General features: G+C 42.1%; 1 protein-coding gene across 1 annotated transcript; it reads right to left on the reverse strand.

The window, feature by feature from the left end:
• Positions 1-4,780: 4,780 nt before the first annotated feature.
• LOC117263325 (CMP-N-acetylneuraminate-beta-galactosamide-alpha-2,3-sialyltransferase 1-like) lies at positions 4,781-19,985 on the reverse strand. Its single transcript, XM_078175713.1, has 8 exons — positions 19,885-19,985; positions 18,567-18,846; positions 16,569-16,765; positions 15,913-16,080; positions 11,068-11,107; positions 10,808-10,927; positions 10,058-10,227; positions 4,781-5,991 (listed from the first exon to the last, which is right to left on the reverse strand). Exons 2-7 carry the CDS (start codon positions 18,810-18,812, stop codon positions 10,060-10,062), a joined length of 939 nt encoding a protein of 312 aa, XP_078031839.1. The 5' UTR covers positions 18,813-18,846; positions 19,885-19,985; the 3' UTR covers positions 4,781-5,991; positions 10,058-10,059.
• Positions 19,986-22,542: the final 2,557 nt, after the last annotated feature.

Genomic DNA, 22,542 nt, shown 5'->3' on the forward strand with positions numbered 1-22,542 from the left:
GAAAATGTCCAGTGAAGGGGCATTGCGGGTTACAGGGGGGAGAGAGTTCCAGAAGGTGGTGGCAACAACGCTGAAGGCCTGGTCACCAAAAGTTCGGAGGCATGAGTGAGAGATAGAGAGTAGGCCGGTGTAGGAGGAGGAGTGCAGAGATCTGGACGGAGTGTAGGGGTGGAGGGCATGGAGGGACTCGTAGGTGAGGAGGAGGATTTTGTAGATAATGCAGGACCTGACCAGGAGCCAGTGGAGATGGATGAGGGTGGGGGTGATGTGCTGCCAGGGCTTGGTGCAGGTGAGGACCCTGGCAGCTGAGTTTTGTACATATAGGAGCCTGTTGAACCCTGAACAGGACACCACTGCAGTAGTTCAGGCAGGAAGTGATGAAGGAGTGTATGAGTGTTTCTGCAACTGAGTCAGTGAGTGATGGTCGGAGTCTGGGGATGTTTTTTCAGGTGGTGGAAAGCAGATTTGGTGACAAATTTGATGTGGGTCTGAAAATCAGACCCCTATCATGTTTTTCCCAATAATGCACAGATATTTAGGCATTATTTTATTTCCAATGGCTCAAAATATAGTGCATATATAGCTGCTGTCAATGGGAAAAAATTGCCCCAAGGGAGTTTGTTCAAGTGGCAACTTTCAGGCTGAAAAATGAAGCCAAAGCAGAAGTGCCAAAAACTGCAGTTCCTCTAATGGCCACTTGAGGCTGACTCCAAGAGCGAGTCAATCGTTAGAGACCCACATGCCCTGCTTTACAGCAGAAATAATCATGTTTACAGCCTGGTACCAAAAACAATTTTGGTCTCTGTAGTTAATCTCCTCCCTCATGTCAACTGTACAGAGGGGACATTTTACTCAACCACTTACATTTTATTAAAGCGTAAAGTTGCTCATATTTAAGGGCGGGGCCTGCATGGTTTCGCTACACCCTGTGAGTAAGATCCACCCCATGTTCAGCCATAGCTCCACCCTCTCGTTCAAATGTGATCACTTCTGGCTCCAAAAAACCGAGATGGCAATGGCTGAAATGTCAAACCCAAGTCTATGAGCATGTCCTCAGATGCTCCTCCAGGTTTGGGCTGAGCCCCGAATGTTTCCAACATCTGGCTCTGTCCCCGACCACTGCTGGTGGCTCACAGTCAGTTACGCTGGCACTGGAGTGCTTGAACTGGAATCCAGCAAGCAGTCACTTTTTCAAGTTGTTATCTGAGCCCTCACCAGAGCTCAGACAGCCTGTAGAATCCAGGATGTTGACAAAGTTTCTACCCTCTACCACAGAAATGGCGGGTCATCTTCATCACCAGGATATCCGTGTTGACGGGCTGGTTGCTGTCAGCTTGGTGTGTTTCATCATGTTTGGCACAGACATGTCTCAACATGGTGTTATTGCAGAGGTCTCCCTGCAACAGATATTATTGTCAGTCATTCGCTATCTAATATATTTAAATATGATACAAATGAGAGGTGATATTGAGAGGTTATATTTTCAGACAACATAAAATGATACATAACAGATTTGATTTTACAGTTTACCACCCATTTATATTTTCTAATGAAACAAAAACCAAAACTATCTGCAGAGTTTTTGATCATAGTTCTCCACAATAAAGGGATTACAGACAGTAGCTGCACACAGCAATGCCTTGTACATATGTCCTAATATTTTAAGTTTCCCTCGACATCCAATATATCGTTCACAAAATAAATATGATTATCTAAAGGTAGAGACCAGCGTACAGATTTATTATCTGTACAAGTATGTTCATTTAGCCATCAGCAGCTGTAGCTGGGCCTCCACTCAAACTTTAGGCAGAAGAGAATTAAATGAATTTATAAACAACAGAGAAAGATTTGGGAACAAAATGTCTAAATGAAATAATGATTCACGAAAATAACAGATACATTTTTCCCACATATGGACAGACATAGCTCGGATGAAAACCAGTTACGGTTTTTATTCAGTCTTTGTACCCATGAAACTTTCAGCCTGAAGACATTTCAAACATAAACCACTTCCTGTTTATTATATAAATAACTGCGCTTAATTTGATTTAATTTATTTATTTAACCTTTATTTAACCAGGAAGTTCCACTGAGACTGAAAATCTCTTTGACAACAGAGACCTGGCCGAGGTAGCAGCCAATCAGAACACATTAAAATGCAACAGCTACAACATACAATACAGAAATCCACAATAAAACAACAACTATTCAAACATGGTGGCCTCTCAAGAAAAACAAGCACGCCTCTGTCACCACATTCTTTATGATGCCCTTAAAGATATAAGGGTTTCTAATATTAAATATCTTTAAGAGAAAGATACAAGCCTGATGTCAGGATCCTGGTTTTGTTTTCTGTTTCATGTTTTCAGTCACGTTTAATCTGCTTCCTGTTTTATTTTGTAGATTCTCTCCTCATGTGTTGAGTCCAGTTTTACTTACTTACCCGCCTGTTTTCTTTCACACCTGTCTCGTTAGTCCCTCCCTGTTTCCCAGAGTCTTCCCGTCACACCTGTCCTGTATTAGTCTTGTCTGCTCCATCCTTGTTGTCAGCCAATCTCCATTTCCCTCCTTTGCCCATGTCTTCCTCCTCCAGCTGTGTCTCGTTCTTGTGATTAGTTTTCTGTGTATATATACCTGTGTGTTTCCCTTTGTCAGTTTGTCTGTTTTCCTGCTGTGTTGCTGCTGTGTTCCTCCCGGGTTCATCCCTGTGTTTGTTTTTTTGTTTTGCTTTCATTGGGACTTTTCATTGCCTCCCTGCACTGAATGTTTTCGATCAGCTGCATTACAGCTCGCTTTTTGTTAAAGACTCAAGCAGTCTGTTGGACTGCATGGTCCTCCTCTCAACTGCTATGTGACACCTGATAAAAAGGCAAAAAAAAAACAACTGACTCTTAAATCTGTGTCTCCAAAGTGAGGACATCTGCTTTTACATGGAAGGAAACATCTGCATAAAAGAGAGCTTTTGATACTGTGGCTGAAAGAGCAGTCTCTCTGAACTCAGGCACAAATATCAAACCAGGTAAATTATCCCTGTAATGATACTCAATTATTTTAACAGAGGCCTGATTTTATCACTTTAAAAAACATCTGCAGCTGTTTACTCCACAGGATCTTTTGCTTGGCCATCTGCATCATGTTTCAGTAATAAAGAAATCAACCCCTCTTTTGGGAAATTAGATTGATGACCAACTTCAAAAGAGAAAAAAGATAAATGCAGACTAATAAATCCTCCTTAATTTCAGGAAAGATGTTTTTTACAGACTTTCACAGTTATTTCATCTAATCCAGGAGACTTGTCATTTTGAAAAGAACATATGGCACCGTGCTGTGAGGCAAGGTGTGGGTTGTTGCTGCGTAGGCGCTGCCGCCTGTTTTGCTCTATCAAGTTTTGAAACTACTCTTTTATAACGTGTCGTCTATGATTGTTTAGTTGGTAATCGATCCCACTCAAACTCTTAACTGTGTATCAATTGTCTGGTTGAGGATCTTATTCAAGCTGTAGATCCTGTACATAGTCAGTACGTTTACATGGACAGTTTAATTTTAATTTAAACGGTCATTCCGACTGAAAATTAAATCCGATTAAAGGGGGTGGTTTATTCAGTTTGTCATTCCGAATGAAAGAATTTTGTCTGCATGTAAACGCTCATTCCTCTTTAAGTTCATTCCGGTCTTTCTGCACATGCTCGTTTCCTTGCCCTTCTGGCGCCATGACGTATATAGCGCGCATAGCAACGGGCTGAGATAGAGCAGTCGGACTCGTTGCACTCACCGGTTTCCATACGCCACAGCACGGTCTTCTATCTCCCTTCTTCGACCTTCTACCTCCCTTCTCCTCCTCAACAGACGAAGCATTAGCAGAACAAGGTTGCTGTCGTACTGCTGCTTCAAGAATATAAGCAAAACAAGCCCGAAAAAGGCACTAAGAACGGCATCATCAAGCATCTTGTTATCCGGAGCGAGTCAATGTGTTGTTTTTTCTGGTAAACGTAAACACGTAACATCCGCCCCGCCCCCTATCCAATCAGAAACCTTCCCTGCCCCAAACCTTGTGCAGACCCAAATAAAGGCGATAAAAAGGCGATTAAACTGATCTCCCGTGTAAACCCTCATTCAGAATGAATATTTCCCATGTAAACTACCTGGAAAGACTTTAATTCTGAATGATTTCATTCAGATTTATTTCATTCTGAATGAGAAGCCATCCTGTAACCATAGCCAGTGACGGCCAAACGAAGCCTTGGGAACCATTTTGTTTATTTTCTGAGCCCTCTCGATTGTGTTCTTGATTTTCACAAAAAAATACTCAAGAAGTGGCAATTCTGCTTGCTTTCAGCCTTTTGTTAAACAGAGTGCTGTCTAGACAGCTCCGAAAATAAAGAAAGAGGTTCCCAAGGCTTCACTTGGCCATCACTACCTGCACTCACCAACTCCAGCAACACAGATGGATCCCACTTTATTTGGAAGCAGGCCTGCAACGATTCATCCTGCAGTTACATTTTTTCATCAGTGCCACCGTTCACCTCTCCCCCACAATGCTCTGCTGCTCTCCATCTTTATCATACAGTCTATGGTTGCAAGCATGTAGCTCCATTTTTTTCCTTCTAATCTTTGAGTGAAAAGACTCTGTGATGAGTTGTCTAGAGGCAGCTAACTGTGCTAACTCCATAAACAGCACTAAACTATGGCAACAGTGCTGCAAAAGCTAAGTGTGTAACCGGCAAACCAAAGGGTGGGTGCTGCAGCGGTAACCACAAGAAAATTCATTTTGGGACTTATGGATTTTTAGATAAATTTTTATTGTCTCCAAAGGGGAGATGGCAACATAAAACATAAATACATTTGTACAGAAAACACTGTGCCTGAGATTTAGCACTGCTACAGTTTGGCAGAAGTGGCAAACAATGTGAAAGAAACCCCATACAATCACAGTAATAACCAGCCCAGCACTTCATTCTTGTATTTTCAACCTTCATTCATGCTAACTGCATGGATAAATAAATTAACTTTGTGATTTAACTCTACCCACGTCCACCAAACAGTCTTCAAATTATTCAACATTCAAGTCAACATTGTCACAGGAATCTACAGAACACCACCCCTTGGATGCGCACACACTGAAACCATGCTTGGAATGATCTGATGGCTCCACCTCAACGTCTTGTCATTCCTTGCATGTGTCCATCAGACATTATAAAGTAGGCAGCAACAGCAAAATGCCTTTTAAAAACCACCAGGCATCAGGTGCCAACTATCCTGCAGGTGCATGGTACTTTCTGTAGATGTCCTGTCACGTCTGAGGAAAGCATATATTCACAACATAATTTCCCTAATAATAATAATTTGATGAAGCCAGCGATGTCACATGTTCCCTCTCTAAAAAAAGTATTTCAGTGTCCCATGAAGAAGCGCTGTGCACACACCTTGCTACACCAACAAAACCGGTCCCATTAGTGCATTATCAGAGGTCTGGCAGCCAAGGGCTTCATTGTTTACACAGTCAGGGCATGTCGCCATCAGTGTCAGGAAACCTTGATTTTAATTTCACCGTATTCTTCATGAAAACTTGACATTGCAACAAACCAATCACGCAGGTATATCTGATGGCAGTAACTCAATAGCTGTGTATGCAGTATGTCGTTGGACGTGATACCAGAGTCATACTGACACACCCAAATGGAACACAGCCATTATCAGTGTTATCAGTCACATCTGCTGTGTATGACAAGTCTTTTTGTTTACTTCATTTTTTATATTTTCTTCAAACATAAAAACATCACAAAGTCAAAAGAGCTGACTGACTCAGGTCCTTCTGTGTGGAGTTTGCATGTTCTCCCCGTGTCAGCCTCCTTCCACAATTCAGAAACATGCAGCTTAGGTTAACTGTTGACTCTGAGTTAACTACAGGTGTGAAAGCAGGTGTGAATGGTGGTGTGTCTGCCCTGTGATGGCGTACCCCGCCTCTGGCCCGGTGTCAGCAGCTTCACGACCCTGTAAAAGAACGGCAGCCACAAGCCAATGAGTCAAAGAACTGAGGCAACCAGTGTGAGCAGAGCCAGGGAGCCATACTTGTTAGAGACAATATATTTTTATTGCTTTGTGTTATTAACAGATAATAAATATATGGCCCTGATATTGCACCTGTTTGTAGACGTGATGGGTGGTTTGCTATGGTAGGCTACTTTCCATATGTTAGACAGTTGAGTAAATGATTGACAAAAAAATATTGCACCTGTTTGTAGACATGACGGATTGCTCCAGGGATGACAATTTTTTTGTCTAGGCTGGCACGGAAGTTAGTGTTGCCCTGGTTCCCTTGTCAAAAAGTCTCTGGGATCTTTTTTCAGTTGGATTTTGGATTATTACAGAAAATAAGCTGTGTGACGAATAAATGTTTTTGATACTTGCATGGTTTGTTCACAAATGAACACCACTTTCATGATTTTGAAGCCTAATGCAATCAGCAGAAGTAAAAAGTTAAAGTTACAATGTGTAATTTACGTGGTTGTTTATTAGCAAATATCAACTATTGCTTTCATAAATATATATTTACTAAAGTGTAATGCAATTCACATACAAATGGAAGCTTTCTCATAGGCTTAGAATGATTTCTCTATATATACACAGGCAGGGCGTGGTCTGCTGGAGGCTGCCCTCTTGCATCGCCATATTTGAATACAGTGGCTGAAAGGGATATACGCGCTTTGCCTTTCGCGTTTACCTAGAACTTGCCGTCACTGGAGATGGTTAAGGTGAAGATCAATTCGGGGCGCTTCTGCGTGAACCTGCTTTGTACTTTTATGATTCTGTCACACTTTAAATGGAGGACCACACATATGTTTTGCCCCGTAAGAGGGAAACCACGCCACCAAATAAGAGATGAAGATCCGATAAGCGAGGACGGGACAAAACGCAGGTGAATATCGGCGTTGCTTATTCCATGTGGAAAGAACTCCTGAAGGAGAAGGATTTCACAAGGGATGCAGAGGTTGCCTGCTTTCTGCTAGACAGGTAATTCAATCTGATATTTTAAAATCATTTTGGCTTCATGTTCGCAACTACTTTTCCCTCTCGGCTAAGTTCGAGTAACGGTTACGTTTACGTGCTAACGTTATCCTAGCCTTGGCTAACGTCATCCCAGAGCTACAGCTACATGAGCTGAGAGCGGCCTCTTCCATTGGACATTTTTAAAAAGCAGTTAAAAACACATCTGTTTAGGCATGCGTTCCATTAATTGTCCATTGTATCATCTCTGTATTTCGCTGCACTTTACTTTTTATTTGTTTTTGTGTATTTTGCATTGTTTCTGTTATTGTATTTTTTGTATTTTATCTAGTGAAGCACTTTGTGAGTCCTCTAAAATTTACTTACTTACTTACTTACAGCTAAATGGTTAGCTTAGCCTACAGCCTAATCTGTTGATTCCTCTCGCGCTGCTGCGAAGGCTGCCACCCTCTCCTCCTCCTCCTCTTCCCTCTGGGTAGCCGAGACAAACCTCTTCGCCTGGCTGTTCCTGCACCGCCTCTACCCCCTCGCCCTCTTCCTCTCCCTGGTCTTCCTCCTCTCTCTCTCCCTCTTCCTCATCTCCCTGTGTCCTGTGGAAGAACACTCTGGAAACACATATATTATAATTGTACCAACCTATATTTGCCACACTGTGTCGTGACTATCACATAAAATGTGTTATTTTAGCATTACTGTGCTAATGCTGGTGTTACCAAAACAATTAGAGATAAAACACTCCTAACATGTATCTCACAGATAACCTGTATCTCACTGGTAAGCTATAACATATTGTAACATGGTTTAGATTCCTAAATAAATATTCACCTCGTCGCTAAATACTCCTGAAAAACTCTGCTGTCTGCGCAAGGCTTTTTGTCCTACGAGGCCACCATCACTTACCTGATGGGAGGGGTGAGTGAGGGAGCGCGAGTGAGCGCTGCAATCTAGAATTTGACCGCTGATGTCACTGTTACTCACCATTTTTACACACTGAGGCTTTAACATTAGGCTATAAACAAAGTACACCAGACTTGCATGACTTCAAGGTCGCCAACACAACGAGGCTGTAAAGTGTGTTTGAGGTGATGATGTTTGTCGTCTCATTTAGCCACTTATTAGCAACTGCCTTTTTAAAGACACAATAAAGCTTCAGAATTCACAAGTTGGGTACTTACTGATGTATTTTATGTTATACAACAAAATGTGAAACACTCTTAAGCTTGTGTTAACCACAGACCTTTTTTAGGCATCTACTGTAATTAAAAGTCCATTGACTCTAAGACGAGGGAACCAGGAGTGCTAATGCTAACTTGTTTCCGGGTTTTAGGACTCATTCCTGGTGCACACTGTGGATGGTTTGCTACAGTAGGCTACTTTTCATATGTTAAACGGTTTAAATTATGTACTGATGGACAAAATAACAGATTGTACACCAGGACTTAATTCTACACAACCAAAGCTGAAGTTCACAACAACTTAAACATGAACACATTTAAATGCTCAATAAATATGGCTAATAAAAGGCAAAATCAAGTGCAAATGATTTTTTCCAATGCTCTCTTAAAGGGACAGTTCACCCCCAAATCAAAAATATGTCTTTTTCCTCTTCGCTGTGGTGCTATTTATCAGTCTGGATTGTTGGTGTGAGTTACAGTGTTGGAGATATCAGTGACAGATGCCTACAGAAGGAAGTGTGCTTCTCCTGCTAGCTCACCTAGCACCACAGAACAAGCCCACATCACTAGTGTTGGGCAAAGCAGTTCTTTAGATGTTACTGAATCACTAGAATCAGTTCATTAAAAAGATTCGTTCACTGAGCGGCTGAGCTGCTGCAGCATAACTGTTTTATCATTTGTTTATCTGGAAACTAACTCTGTTAAAACAATGGGGAGGTATGTGGTCTCCTCCTGGCTACATTAGCCGTTAGCTTGGAGAAAACGGTCCCTATGAAAGTGTATCGCTGAGAAGAAATGATCTGAATCACTCAGGGATTGGGGTTACGTCATTCACCGAGTGATTCGTTCATCGAGTGATTCGTCACGCGGTAGGCAGTCCATCCCTGCACCCTGGCTGCCTCCCGACTCACGAGTGATTTATTGTTCGCACAGAACTAATCGGTAGTTCCACTCCCGGCCTGCACGCTCGCTGCTGAGCTCAACTGAACTGAGAAATGAAACAATCAGTTCCGGAGGTGATTCAGTTAAGTATGTTCACTCAACAGATTCATTGTTTTGAACGATTCGTTCGTGAACAACACAGCACTACACATCACATCCAGGCCCCAGGAAAGAAGTCCAGCCTTGCAGTGAATTATTTCCCCAGTGGCCACTAGCAATATTGCAGCGAAAACATCTCCTGCAGCCCAAAGAAGCATTTTCCCCATAGGCAATCATTGTAAAAGAGACATCTGTAAAGTTGTTGACAGAACCTGAACAGCAAACAAGGTCAGTTATGATTTTTGAACCATGGTGGTTTTGTATTCCCCAAACTTTGCTCAACCAAGAAAAGCAATTTGAAACTCTGTGACATGATCACAATGTAAAGTCTATGAGCAGAGCAGGAACTTGTGGGCGGGGCCAGAAGGAGAAACACTGCTGTGCAAATTCAGTGGGCCACATGGCATGAAAGTAAACCTGGAAGCTAGAGAACTTTTTTGGCGTAGCGCCAGGTTAGCAACTCCACTGGAATGACGGGGCGCCATCCTGGTGGCCAACATGTTTATTTCTAAAATCTGTGATTACAGCTCAGCGGAGGAGGATGCCATTAATGTCTACATCTAGCACTGTCACGAACATGGGCCTCTCGCCCATGAGTAGATGCACAGTTCCTTCTGCACAGTGGTAAAAAGAAGATAGTCCCTACGTGAAACTGCTCACAACAGTGTTTGTGGTTTATTTTGAGTGACCATGTTTCCTGGAAAGAGACTTTGCTGTTGAGTTAAGAGGAAAAATATGTGTTTTTGTTTTGTAGATGAACCGTCCTTTTAAAGTTAGAGCAGGGGTCTACTCAGCTCTGTTCATGTTCATGCAGTTGAGAGAGAAACAAAACTTACATTTAAAATCCTTTAAAGAAAACAATTTTCTTCTTCTGGTACAGTTGCTGAATAATATTATATTCATGCATTCCTGCATGAGGTCCAGTTTTCCAGTTTTTGTTTTTGAGGATTTCAAAGTAATGGTTCCAGTTTCCATTTCTATCTGCTCCAAACCCAAAGACGCTGACCTGGGAAAACAAAAAATTAAACCATGAACCCTGCTGGATTTAACTTGAATTATTGTTGCCACTAAACTTTTTTAAATGTAGACCTTATTATTTAAATAAACGCTTCATTTTGCTGTCTTTAACCTTAAATTAATACTTTGGCATTTTGGAAAGTTCATCCTTATTCTCTTAAGAAGATGATCCACACCACTCTGGTGTTGGTATGATAAATGAATCTGGAGCCAGAAGACAGTTAGCTTAGCAGGAAAGACAGGCAGCAGGAATATTAGTAGTGTGGCAAAATAAATATTTACAGTCTTATATTAGTACAAACACAGGACACAGTTTGTGAGTTGGTGTCATGTAAGCACTGAGAGGCTAATTCTGTTACTCCAGAACCAGGCTAGCTGTTTCCCCAGTCCTCACTCTAATTTACGCTAACTGGATCCTCGAATGTTGAACTTTTGCTCATTTCTTGTATTGTATTTCTATGTTTCATTTTTTCATTGCTGGCGCATCATTGTTTCTAGGTGCACTGTTGCCACTAGCTGTAAGTGAAACAGCATGAAATTGTCGTTATGATGTGTAATTATAAACTCACCTCATCACAAATCTGCAGGCTGAGAACCAGAGTGAGAAATCCAGTGGATGGATGGCTGCCCCTCTTTCCCAGCCACATTTCATAAACATATCTCATGAAAGCAGGATTGAGGATCATCACCTGATGTGAATCAGATTTGGCCTTTAAACTGACATTCATAAACCATTCCTTACTGCAGTCAATGCACAATACAACACAATGTATTAATGGATGATGTATTAAATATGTCAGTGCCATGCAAAATCATCTAGAATACTCACCAGATCCTTGTTAGCTATCCTCTTCACAGAACTGTCGTCCCTGTTGGAGATAAAATGAACTGATTACCAAGTATTTTGCAGTATTCATACAGGCCATTGCAACACCTATAATCAATAACTGGGTAGGTATTAATAAATATGATGAACAATGTGAAGCCAGTATAAGCTTCCGTCCTACATGTTTTCACACCTCATGTGTCAGTAAAGCTTGTGTTTTTTGTTATCTAGTTCCTACATGCATGACTGTATTGTATCAGACCTAGTAGCATAAGGACTCAGGGGCCCCTATGAGTGTTTCTGTCCTGTCCTCAGTTTATGTATGGCATCCAGTCATGGACTGGCTTGGCTTGGTTTGGTCTGGTTTGACCCTTGAGCCCAGCGCGGCAGGGATTTGTGACTCCATCACAACAGGGCTACACACTTAAAGGTATGTCTTTAACTGATGACAGCTTGTCTCAAATGATGAAGTGTGAAAGCAGCCAGCTGATCCACAGCTTAAGTCCCCCATTATTTTTAGCTTGAAGTGTCTCTCCATCACACAGGATGGCAGGTAAAAGAAGTTTTTGTATTGAAGGTGGGCTGTTTGTAGAGGTGAGGTAGGAGCCTGTGGCTGTTTCTGCTTTTACTCTTCCTCCCTGCTGTATGAGTAGATTTTTTTTCATTAAAGAAAAGCCGCTGACAAAGTTCCACTAATTAGGTGCTGAACACATTTCCTACTGATTCTTTACAATAAAAGTCCCTTAACACTTAACTCATACGACTGAAAGTGAACATGAAACAGTAAAATAAAGCCTATATTCCACCCATCCATCCATTTTCATGCTCTTTTCCGGGGCCGGGTCGCAGGGGCAGCAGGCCGAGCAAAGCACCCCAGACGTCCCTCTCTCCGGCAACGCTTTCCAGCTCCTCCTGGAGGACCCCAAGGTGTTCCCAGGCCAGATGAGATATATAATCCCTCCAGCGTTTTCTGGGTCTGCCCCGGGGCCAGTGGGACGTGCCCAGGACACCTCCAGCGGGAGGCGCCCAGGAAGCATCCTACTCAGATGCCCGAACCACCTCAACTGACCCCTTTCAATGCGAAGGAGCAGTGGCTCTACTCCGAGCTCCCTCCATATGTCTGAGCTCCTCACCCTATCTCAAAGGCTGAGCCCAGGCACCCCACAGAGGAAACTCATTTCCACCGCTTGTATCCGTGATCTCATTCTTTCAGTCACTACACCGACTTCATGACCATAGGTGAGGGTTGGGACATAGATGGACCAGTAAATCAAAAGCTTTGCTTTCCAGCTCAGCTCCCTCTTCACCACGACGGACCGGATGCAGATATCTAAAGTAAAAACAGGACGCAGGAGAGAAACTGAACTCCAAACCACAGAGATTCAATTAAAGCTGCAGACGTACAGAGAGCTGAACACACAGAGACTTTTAAAAACGCCTTTCTCTCTGGTCTCCTGCAGACAGAGGTGAGTTCAGTGTCACAACACACATGGTTGTTTCAGGGAGAGAAAGGGGGATCGTCGGTAGTTGGCTGTTGTCACCAAGACATCACCCCTACCCATTTGGAGGCAGGCAGGCACCCTTTTGGCCCTACCCCAGAGATCAGCCATCTCTGGCACAGCACGCAATGCTCAGCTCAGCGTGTTAAAACTGACAAAGGAAATGCAATATGCACGGCATGTTTTGACTCAGCGCGACCAAGAGTGACAATGGAGAAGGCCCAACGATGGCTCAGAACTCTTGGCAATATGAGCCCTTCAACTCTGTGGGGAGAAACAGCCCTGCTGGAGGTGCCTCATTGTATCATGATCTGCCCATGCCTGTAGAAACTATGGCACTGTGGGTTTCGATTGTCTGTCTGGTTTATCACAAATTACTAACACATACTCTCAAATTACTGTCAAGGTGATGTGACAATAGGGGGAGATCCCACAGTGTTAGCAGCAAGCATATCATTACATCATATCGGTTACCGATATGATGGAGCTGCTTTGATTTACACACATGTTAGAATGTAAACAATATGGATTAACACTGCTCTAATCAATATGTTCATATTAACATCCAACATATTCACCATATTAACTTTATAAGGTGATAACGTGTGAATCTCATTAATTCAAAGGCGTAAGTACTAGAAAGCCAGGAGATTGCTGTCACTCCCTCACACCAACCACCTCCTCCTCTTGGCTAGCTCTCTGTTAGTCAATCTGAGGGCAGTGTAACAGCTGAGCTACAACTAAATTGCGGTAAAATTAAAATTTCAATTGCTCAGAGAAGCAACTTTTGCTCATTGTAACAACCATCTTTCTGTACACTACAGCAAAGAACTCCAGACACCCCTCTGCCCTGCAACGTTTTCCAGCTCCTCCTGGGGGATCCCTGAGGGTTTCCCAGGCCAGACGAGATATAAAATCCCTCCAGCCTCCTACCAGTGGGACGTGGTCAGAACACCTCTAACGGGAGGCACCCAGGAGGCATGCCTGAACCACCTTAACTGACCCCTTTCAAAACAAAGGAGCAGCGGCTCTAATCCGAGCTCCCTCCGGATGTCCAAACTCCTTATTCTGTCTCTAAGGCTGAGCCCAGCCACCCCATGGAGGAAACTCATTTTCACCACTTGCATCTGCGACCTCATTCTTTCGTTCATTACCCAGAGCTCATGACCATAGGTGAGGTTTGGAACATAGATGGACTAGTAAATTGAAAGCGCTGGCATCACAGCACATGCTGCGCCAAACCGCTGATTCATCTCACGTTCCATTCTACCCTCACTCGTGAGAAAGACCCAGAGATACTTGAACTCCTTCGCTTGAGGCAGCAACTCTCCCCCAACCCAGAGGGGGCAATCCACTGGTTTCCAGCAGAGATCCATGGCCTCAGACTTGGAGGTGCTGACTCTCATCCCCAGTGCATGCTGGAGGGCTATGATGTAGCCAACAGAACCACATCATCTGCAGAGATACCAATTCTGAGGTCACCAAACCCCTTCCTCCCCCAGCTGTACCTTGAGATCCTGACCATGAACATCACAAACAGAATCGGAGACAAGGGACAACCCTGGTGGAGGCTAACACCGACTGCAAACATGTTTGACTTTGTGCCAAGTATGTGAATACAGATCTCACTTTGGTTATACAAGGACTGCATGGCTTGTGGCAACAACCCCGGTACCCTGTATTGTTGTAGTACCCCCCACAAGACTCCCTGTGGGACACGGTTGCCTTCTCCAAGTCCTTACAGCACATGTAGACTGGATGAACAAACTCCCATGACCCCTCCAGCAGTCCTGCAGGGGTAAAGTGCCGGTCCACTGTTCCACGACCAGGACAGAATCTACATTGCTTCTCGTTGTTATTGAGTCATTTGCCGAAGTTTGTGGCAATTAAAGAACGGTCTGTAGCCCTGCCACTGTCACTGTGATGAGCATCATTATCATTATTATCATCATCATTATTATCACTATTATTAAATCCACTCGCCATCATTCAGCAAGTCAGCTGCTGAGTGAATAAGACATATCAGACCTGTCAGTCTACCTCAATCAATTCAATTGTATTTATAAAGCCCAATATCACAAATCACAATTTGCCTCACAGGGCTTTACAGCATACGACATCCCTCTGTCCTTTGGACCCTCGCAGCGGATAAGGAAAAACTCCCCAAAAAAAACCCTTTAACAGGGAAAAAAACCGGTAGAAAGCTCAGGAAGAGCAACTGAGGAGGGATCCCTCTTCCAGGACGGACAGACGTGCAATAGATGTCGTACAGAACAGATCAGCATAATAACAGTAATCCGTATGACACAATGAGACAGAAAGAGAGACAGAGAGAAAGACAGAGAGAGAGAGACAGAGAGAGAGACAGAGAGACAGACAGAGAGAGAGAGAGAGACAGAGAGAGAGATGCAGGACAGACGGTAATGACAGTAGCTTACAACAACATTAATGAAAGTAATAATAATAATTAATATTAATATTACCTACAGCCTATTAAACATTATTCCACTCACATGACATGCAGGACAGTTAATGATGGGCAAATGTGTTTGTGTATGTGTGTGTGCGTGGTGTTATATCACTCGAGCAGCTGCACATTTAACAGCCACGCATCACAGACAGTCCGCTGAACACCGCAACGGGTTGTGAATGAAATAAACTTAATTACAACATGACAGTCTTGCATGAAATATCATTAACGTTACTCTTTGTAGTCACGTAGGCATGTGAATTACAGCGTTTCATTGCAAAGAATGCATGTAACGGCTACACTTGCGCTGTTTCTCCGCCATCTCGTTCAAATGAGACAGACGAAGGGGGTGGGTATTTATACGTCATGGCCTCAAGCTGAAAAAGACTTCCTGTTAGGAACCTCTCGTGTTACCTTACTCATCGCACCTAACAGATCCCTCCTAACGCCTAACGCTAACTCCTTACTGGCAGGAATAAGAGACATGAGACGGCCTTAAAGATGGCAGAGCTCGAATGACTTCCGGATCAAGTAAGGAGTTAGGAGTTAGCAGTATAAAATAAGAGACTTGGGACGTACCCCTAAATGTTTTCTGATACCAAGAACACTTATGAACCTCTTTATGCTCAAACATGGTGCTTGTTGTGCTGAATCCATGACTAGCACAGAAGTCAAATAACATCACACCACTCAGGTTCAGATCAGGCAGGCAGTTCCTCCCAATCAACTCCTTCACACTTCCTCATAGATGTTACTTAGTCATCAAAATGGAGATTTCACACAAACAGATCTATTCAATTATTTTACCTACTACCTACGTAGGTTTTTCATTCAGTCACAGATTTGTCTACAGGTAGCAACTCTTTGTCACACACCCACCCTGGATCGAATTTCTTGAGGAGCCACAGTAGATCGCTCATCTTGAATGAAAACATCACAAGATGAGTAGTGTTGTCCAAACTAACAGCACTCTCTGGATACATTACATGATGAGTTGTTTTGGTCCCAACATCTGTTTCGTAGCCTTTAGTAGTGCCATGGTTCATTCTGAAAGATACAAGGGAATACATGTATTTAATATCATGTAGTTACTGTAAAGAACAATGATGTGGTGATTGGTGTTCACAGTCTTTGGGAATCCTGAATGATGCTCACCCTCTACTGATTATGAATTTGTTAAGTCCAGTTCAGACCAAAGATTCGCTACGAGGCAGAACCGTTTTAGAACGTTACAGATAAAAGTTGCAGTGGTGTGAACTGGCCGGTCTGAGCTCGGTTCAAATTAGTCACTTCTACAAATGGAACTGTAGCCAGTTGTAGCTTCACTGTCACTATCCTCATTCATATTTCTAAGAAGCTACAAATTATACTCAGCCACAAAATAAGTCTGAAAAGGTGCAAATCAGAACGGAAGTACAGAGAGTTGTTGCACAGAGGTGATACACCATCTCAACCAGTTGCACTGGTGTGAACCAGCAGATTTTAGAATTTGTCTTTGTGTCAACATCAGTGTTCAAATGTCAGTAATGACTTACCTTATTACAATATCATGCATATCTATGCGAGGTCCATAGTGTGATCCTATCAAATTCCCAGAGTTGCCCACCACAGCACAAGTCCTGCAGCGGACAGGGCCGGGTTTTACAACATCTGGAATGGATGGGAAGATTTTAAACAGGTTGTCCACTGTTGTTTTGTAGAAATTGATGTTGTGTCCATCCGACCTTAAGCGCTGACAGACATAACAGAAAAAGACCGTTATTCCAGCATCAGTTTACAATTTAATCACATATCAGAGCTGTGGGGTTTAAAACTATAATCCTCAAGATTCTCCTGAAATCAAACATTGTTTTTCACACTATTGACACATTTCTTTCTAGTGTATTTACATTCTTTAAAGAGGCAACAGACAGCATCGTTTCCTAAATATATCATGATGAAAATAATGTGGGTTGCACAGGGTAGTGTCCACAGTAAAATCAGACTATCAGCGTTTACATAGGTTACTTAGTGGCTTTGCAATCTTTGCAATAAGCTTCTGCCACCGGTGCCCAAATTTCGCGGAAAAAATCTGCTTTACAGCAGGAAATGTGTCATGTATTGCGAAATTGGTCGGTCAGCCAATCAGGGACTGGAGCTGGTCCTTATGAGGAGCTGGGCATGAGAGCACAATGGCAGACGGACAAAGTTTGGAGATAAGTGAAAAAAGAAAAGCCGAAAAGGAGAAAGAAAAGGAGCTCCTCTGTGTGAGGAGGCAAAGAAGAGCAAAAAGGAGAGTGATAAAAGAAGAGGAAAAACAAGAGTAAACCTCAGTCAGGCGTTCAAGAGATGGAGGGAGCTCCGTGACCAAAGAGGCTTCAAAACCCATGTCCAGCTAGCTTTCTTTCTAATGGATCAGTAAGTAACACGGCTAAATGTTAGCTAGACCAGAGAGGACTGTACTGTACTGGCTGCTAGTTCATTCCTAGCTGGCCAGCATCGCAAATCGCTGCAACCAGGGAGCGGGTAGCGAGTGTTGGTCGGCTGACATCCTGTTGCCATTCTACTGCAGCCCTCGGACAGTGATACCCCCCTCCCTTCCTTCTGTTCTCTTCTCACGGAGGCAGCTATCAACGGACTAATCGCCAGCTAAGTTACGCCCAGCTAAGTGAACACTGGACTTTGTTTCCCATTCAATTTGAGCTCCAACCTCGGTCTCTTTACTCATTTATTTAGTAGAGTGTCCACACACCTTCTCATTCTACATATACATAGAGGTATACTGGTGGCTTTACAGCCTACATTTTATTTAATTTAGAGTCTAATAGAGTCATATTATTGATTATCTCTGATCCCCACGGTCAATTTGGTCGTTGCGACAGTGCGACGCAACAGCACTGATGCTAGGTGGCGCCAAGCTAAAAAAAAAAAAAAAAAAAATCCTATCTGTTGCCTCTTTCATTAACTGTAGTAACTGTGGTTTAATTAATTGTGGTACTGCTGCAGCTTTATATTTATACATGTCCCTTGATTGATTTTGCTTGCAAATAATCAATCAATCAATAATCAAGTATAGGTGCTTTAAGTGTTACAACAGTGTGTAGTGTAAACAGTAGAGAGGAGCAATAAAGGAGCTCAATAAAAACCTCATGGTGGTTACTATTTTTTACTTTTTTCTCTTACTTATTCAGTCTCTCTTTCAAACTTGGCGGCAACTTATTTCGGCCAATGTTTGAGCGCTGCTTTGGCGGAAACAGACGGTATTTTGTGGTGGCGTATCATTGCATCTCGCTGATAAAGGAGCTAAAATTAGTGGGTGTTTCCATCAGTGCCGATCAGAGACGGAGCTGATAAATAACTGTGACTACTGCAGAGTCATTTGACCCAGAGGTGAATGCTGATTAAAACTCTTAAAGCCAGATGTTAGTGGGTGTTTGCAGGTTAAAAATTGGCAGACACAGCTGATTATTTTGCTGCAGAGTGTCTGAAATAATTAACAGTGAACCAAAAGCAAAACATTTGCTCTGTGTCTTAAAAAATAAGTTGAAATTTACCTGCAGCCATTTTAAATCCACCACTGAGGGTGTATAGTTTCGTGACAGAAAGGTTGGAGGGGCTGCCTTGAGAAGATCCCTTAACCATGGATCAGTTTCTGGTAAACATTTGCGACAGGCACATAGAGTTGAGTTGTGATGGCCGAGGGAAAATCCAGATAAATTCCATGAAAATCTAGAGAACACCCCAACGGCTGCGATGCACAGTATGGATATGACTGCTCTGGTTTTTCCACTTGAAAGCATCTCAGCAGTGTGACGCTCTTTAAGGAAGTTCAGTCTGTGGATACAAAATGTGATGAAGCACACAGGTGAGTCACGTCATACATGTGTGTGAATGTGCCAGAGGAAGAGACTGGCTGCTGTTTATGCCCTCTGTTATCGATGATAGAGACACATCTGACATTTACAGGAGGAAATTACATTGTCTCATTTTAGGTCTTCTTATTAACCCAAATAGCATAAGGCAACAAAGGGAAATTAAACCAACAGGCAGCTCAATGTACTGTAGTTTCTGATCTATAACCAACAACTTGTTTTCATAGAGCATCAGGTTACAGCTGTGTGTGTTCAAGAGCACTGTGACATCTACACAGTGAATAACAGCCTGCTTGAGAGACTTGTGTTTGATTCTGATGAAGTGATATGACTCCTGTAGAGCAGTTCAACAATAAAGATGAAAATAAAACAATAAAATCAATTTAAAAAAATTCTATAAATGACTTAAAGCAGCAAATTAACTGCTGTGTTCGTTGCTGTTACTGTTCTGTGACATTCATGTCCCACGTGTTGTTTATATGTACACAGTTTGAACACAGAAGACTGTAGTAGGAGTCAAAAAGAAGAGAAAGGAAATATAATGCAAAACCTTACATCACATTAAAAATGAAAAGAGTATCTTTCCCTGCTGCTCCTCTTCGAGCAAAAGTCACACACGGCAAAACTGGTTCAACAGGTTAGATTCAGAGCAGTGTGAGACCAGAAGGAGAATATTTAATAGTGGGTGCTGTGAGCATTATAGTCATGATATTTAGCTTTAAAAATACATTATTAAATAAAGCTTAAGTTACCTTCTACCAGTTTCTTCTATTAAAAAGTATAATCCCACACTTTAGTCGCCTCTTTGCCATAACACTACACCACATTAACAAAGTATTCTTGTTCTTCCAGACAACAGCGCAGAAATAATTAAATAATTCAAGAATCAGATCAGAGCTTCATCACAGCATTTGAGTCTTCAACATAATAAAACAACAGGCTACATTTCTTAAAATTAAAAATTAATAAATGAGTTAAATAGATTTTATTTTTCTCTTACCCGACAATAGATTTAAAAAAAGACAACAGGCAGGTGGGGCAAGAAAAGAAACACCTTGCAGAACCCGTGAAATGTACACAATGAATGAGCTGATTAATGGCAGGTTGAAGAGTCAAAGAGGAAGTGCTGAATGTTTGGCATCAGTGCCAAAGGGGTGTGTCAGAAAGACTTGTTTCACGGTGGTACAGGCAACATCAGTTTTTTATTTGTACAATGGTCCATTGTCACCCATACTGCCCACACGTCTTATCTGTGTGTTTTTAATTTTATTAATTTATTAATGTTTTTTTTTTTAAATCTAAAGCACCTTAAAATCCTCTTATATGAAATGTGCTCTGCAAATAAACCTGCCTATGGCTATTATTTAATGCCCACTCATTTATTTATCGAATTATATACTTATTATATACTAATTGTATGTTATTTTGGTCTGTGCTCGTCTCACCTGTTTAAAGTGGGAGTGTCTCTGCACAGTCCAGATTTAACAACATTCAAATTGGAATGTGATGACTGTTGTGGGAGTGCTGCTTCTGTTGAAAGGCCACATTTTATCTGATCAAACCACATCGACATGGTTTTTGTGTGTTTAGCTCTGAAGAAACAAGGCTGCTGACAGATACACACAGCGGCTTAAGAAAACTTTCCCACATGCCTCCACAGACAAAGGCAAATACATTGATTGATTTATTGATTGATTGGGAACCATGTTCAACAACAGCAACAGTAAATCTTCTTCCTTTGTGTATAAACTCACACAACTTGTTCTGTGTCCAGTCGTATGCTCAATACTTCCATGAACACATGCATGTCTTTAGGAAGCAGTGAACAGGCGACTTTCCCACTGCACCAAAAACCCACTAACACCCCCTGCCATCTTGTATGCTTCTGTATGTAATGGGAAAGGTTACAATCAGCATTCACACCCAGGTCAAATGCCTCTGTAGTAGTTGCATGTATTTATCGGCTCTGGCCCTGATCAGCGGTGATGGAAATACAATGCCTGGGTGAACGAGCTAATATTAGCTCCTTTACGGGTGAGAAGATGTAACGTTTTCACTGGCTTCCATGCTGCTTACTTAACCTGTTTTTCAGCCTGTCCGTGGCATTGGCATGACACAGCAGTAAAAACAAAAAAAAAACCAGAAAGGCATGCTAATCTGCTGCAGAGATTGCCCATCTTTGAGTCCATTGTGTATTTCAGCAGGTTTTAATCTAATATATGCATCCTGTAAATTCACCTAAAACGCCTATCAAAGTCATACCCAAAGTAAACTGAACGCCAGTCTTTTCCATTTTAGTTCATGTACATGGACAGTCTCATCTGAAAGGAAACACCCTAAAGTTTTATTCCAAACAGTCAAAATCACTGTAAGTAACCCTGTCATTTATTTATATAAGTTTCAACACACTGAAATAGAAGTTCTTCTTTCTTGCCTTAATATTTTCTTGAAAAAAATATGCTGCAAATGACTAGAACAGGGCGGTATTAGCTGGAAAACACAACCGAGCCATATGATTGAGCCTCACATGGTCCAAATGCAAAGTAGATAACAATAGAACTGAAGATCTAAAAGTCTGACATGTTTTTCTAATGTTTTGCCCCTGCGCCTTTCAAAATAAGAGGGTAAAACAATGTACTGAATGTGTGATTTTGAGTGAAAAACTAATCAACATAGACAGAAGTGTATATTTAGGAGTGTGCTGTATGTAACAACGCTTCTGGAAAACTGAAATAGTTCCTCAAGACAACACAGGAACCATTTGTTTATCATTTATGTGCTTTTATAACAGTGAATAATGACAACAAAGGGTTAAAAACAGCTGTTAAACTTTGGATTATCATTGACTACAAGACCCATAATCCTCGGGTAAGGTGGGCCAATCGCTGGCTCTCTAAATACCTCTAAACTACAAGAAATGTGTTCTTTCAGCTCAGACCCTGGTTGGCTATCGAGGCCATAGCAACAGCACTGGAAGGTCCAATTGGCTCAAGTGAGGTGTCAGTGGAAAGGCCAGGCGCTCACCTCCATTTTGAGATGCCGCACGACTATTAATATATTTAGAATTTGTTACAGCTACGTCAGACATCAAGACAGACAGTGTCAAAGATCGATCATGGGGTGGAAGGTAGTGATGGCCAAGCGAAAAAGAAGCAGCACTCTTATTAGATGAGCCTCACAGGTATCTGAAAATACATTATTGGCCTCAGCTTAAATTCTGAGCCCTCTGGATAATGCCCTCTGATCAACAAAAGTCACTTAAGTGCCATTCTTTGAGCCTTTTATCTGAACAAGGAGCACCATCTAGTGGGCTTAGAATGTATAGTCGTGGTAAGACTGGTGTGGTAGGGGAATGAGACGGGAGAACAGAGGGTGTAGAGAACAAGGAAGAGCAATGTTAAATCGAAAGAAAAATTAACCAAGAACAGCACTCATCCCACGTGGTCAGACACTGTGGGCTAAAAAAATCAATTCCAGCTCAGCTTCAACAGTGAATAAACTCTCAGTTCATGAACATTTCACCCTTGACGAAGCTGATCTTTAATGGACTCAGATAAATTGCTTTACAAAATATAATTTCCTCTCGTGGTTAAATGAACTCCATCATGTAAAAATAGCGCAGGAGTCTCAAACATTATGTCCAAACCTGCCACTGGAA

Source organism: Epinephelus lanceolatus, chromosome 16, assembly GCF_041903045.1.
Source record: "Epinephelus lanceolatus isolate andai-2023 chromosome 16, ASM4190304v1, whole genome shotgun sequence".
Classification (NCBI taxonomy): domain Eukaryota; kingdom Metazoa; phylum Chordata; class Actinopteri; order Perciformes; family Serranidae; genus Epinephelus; species Epinephelus lanceolatus.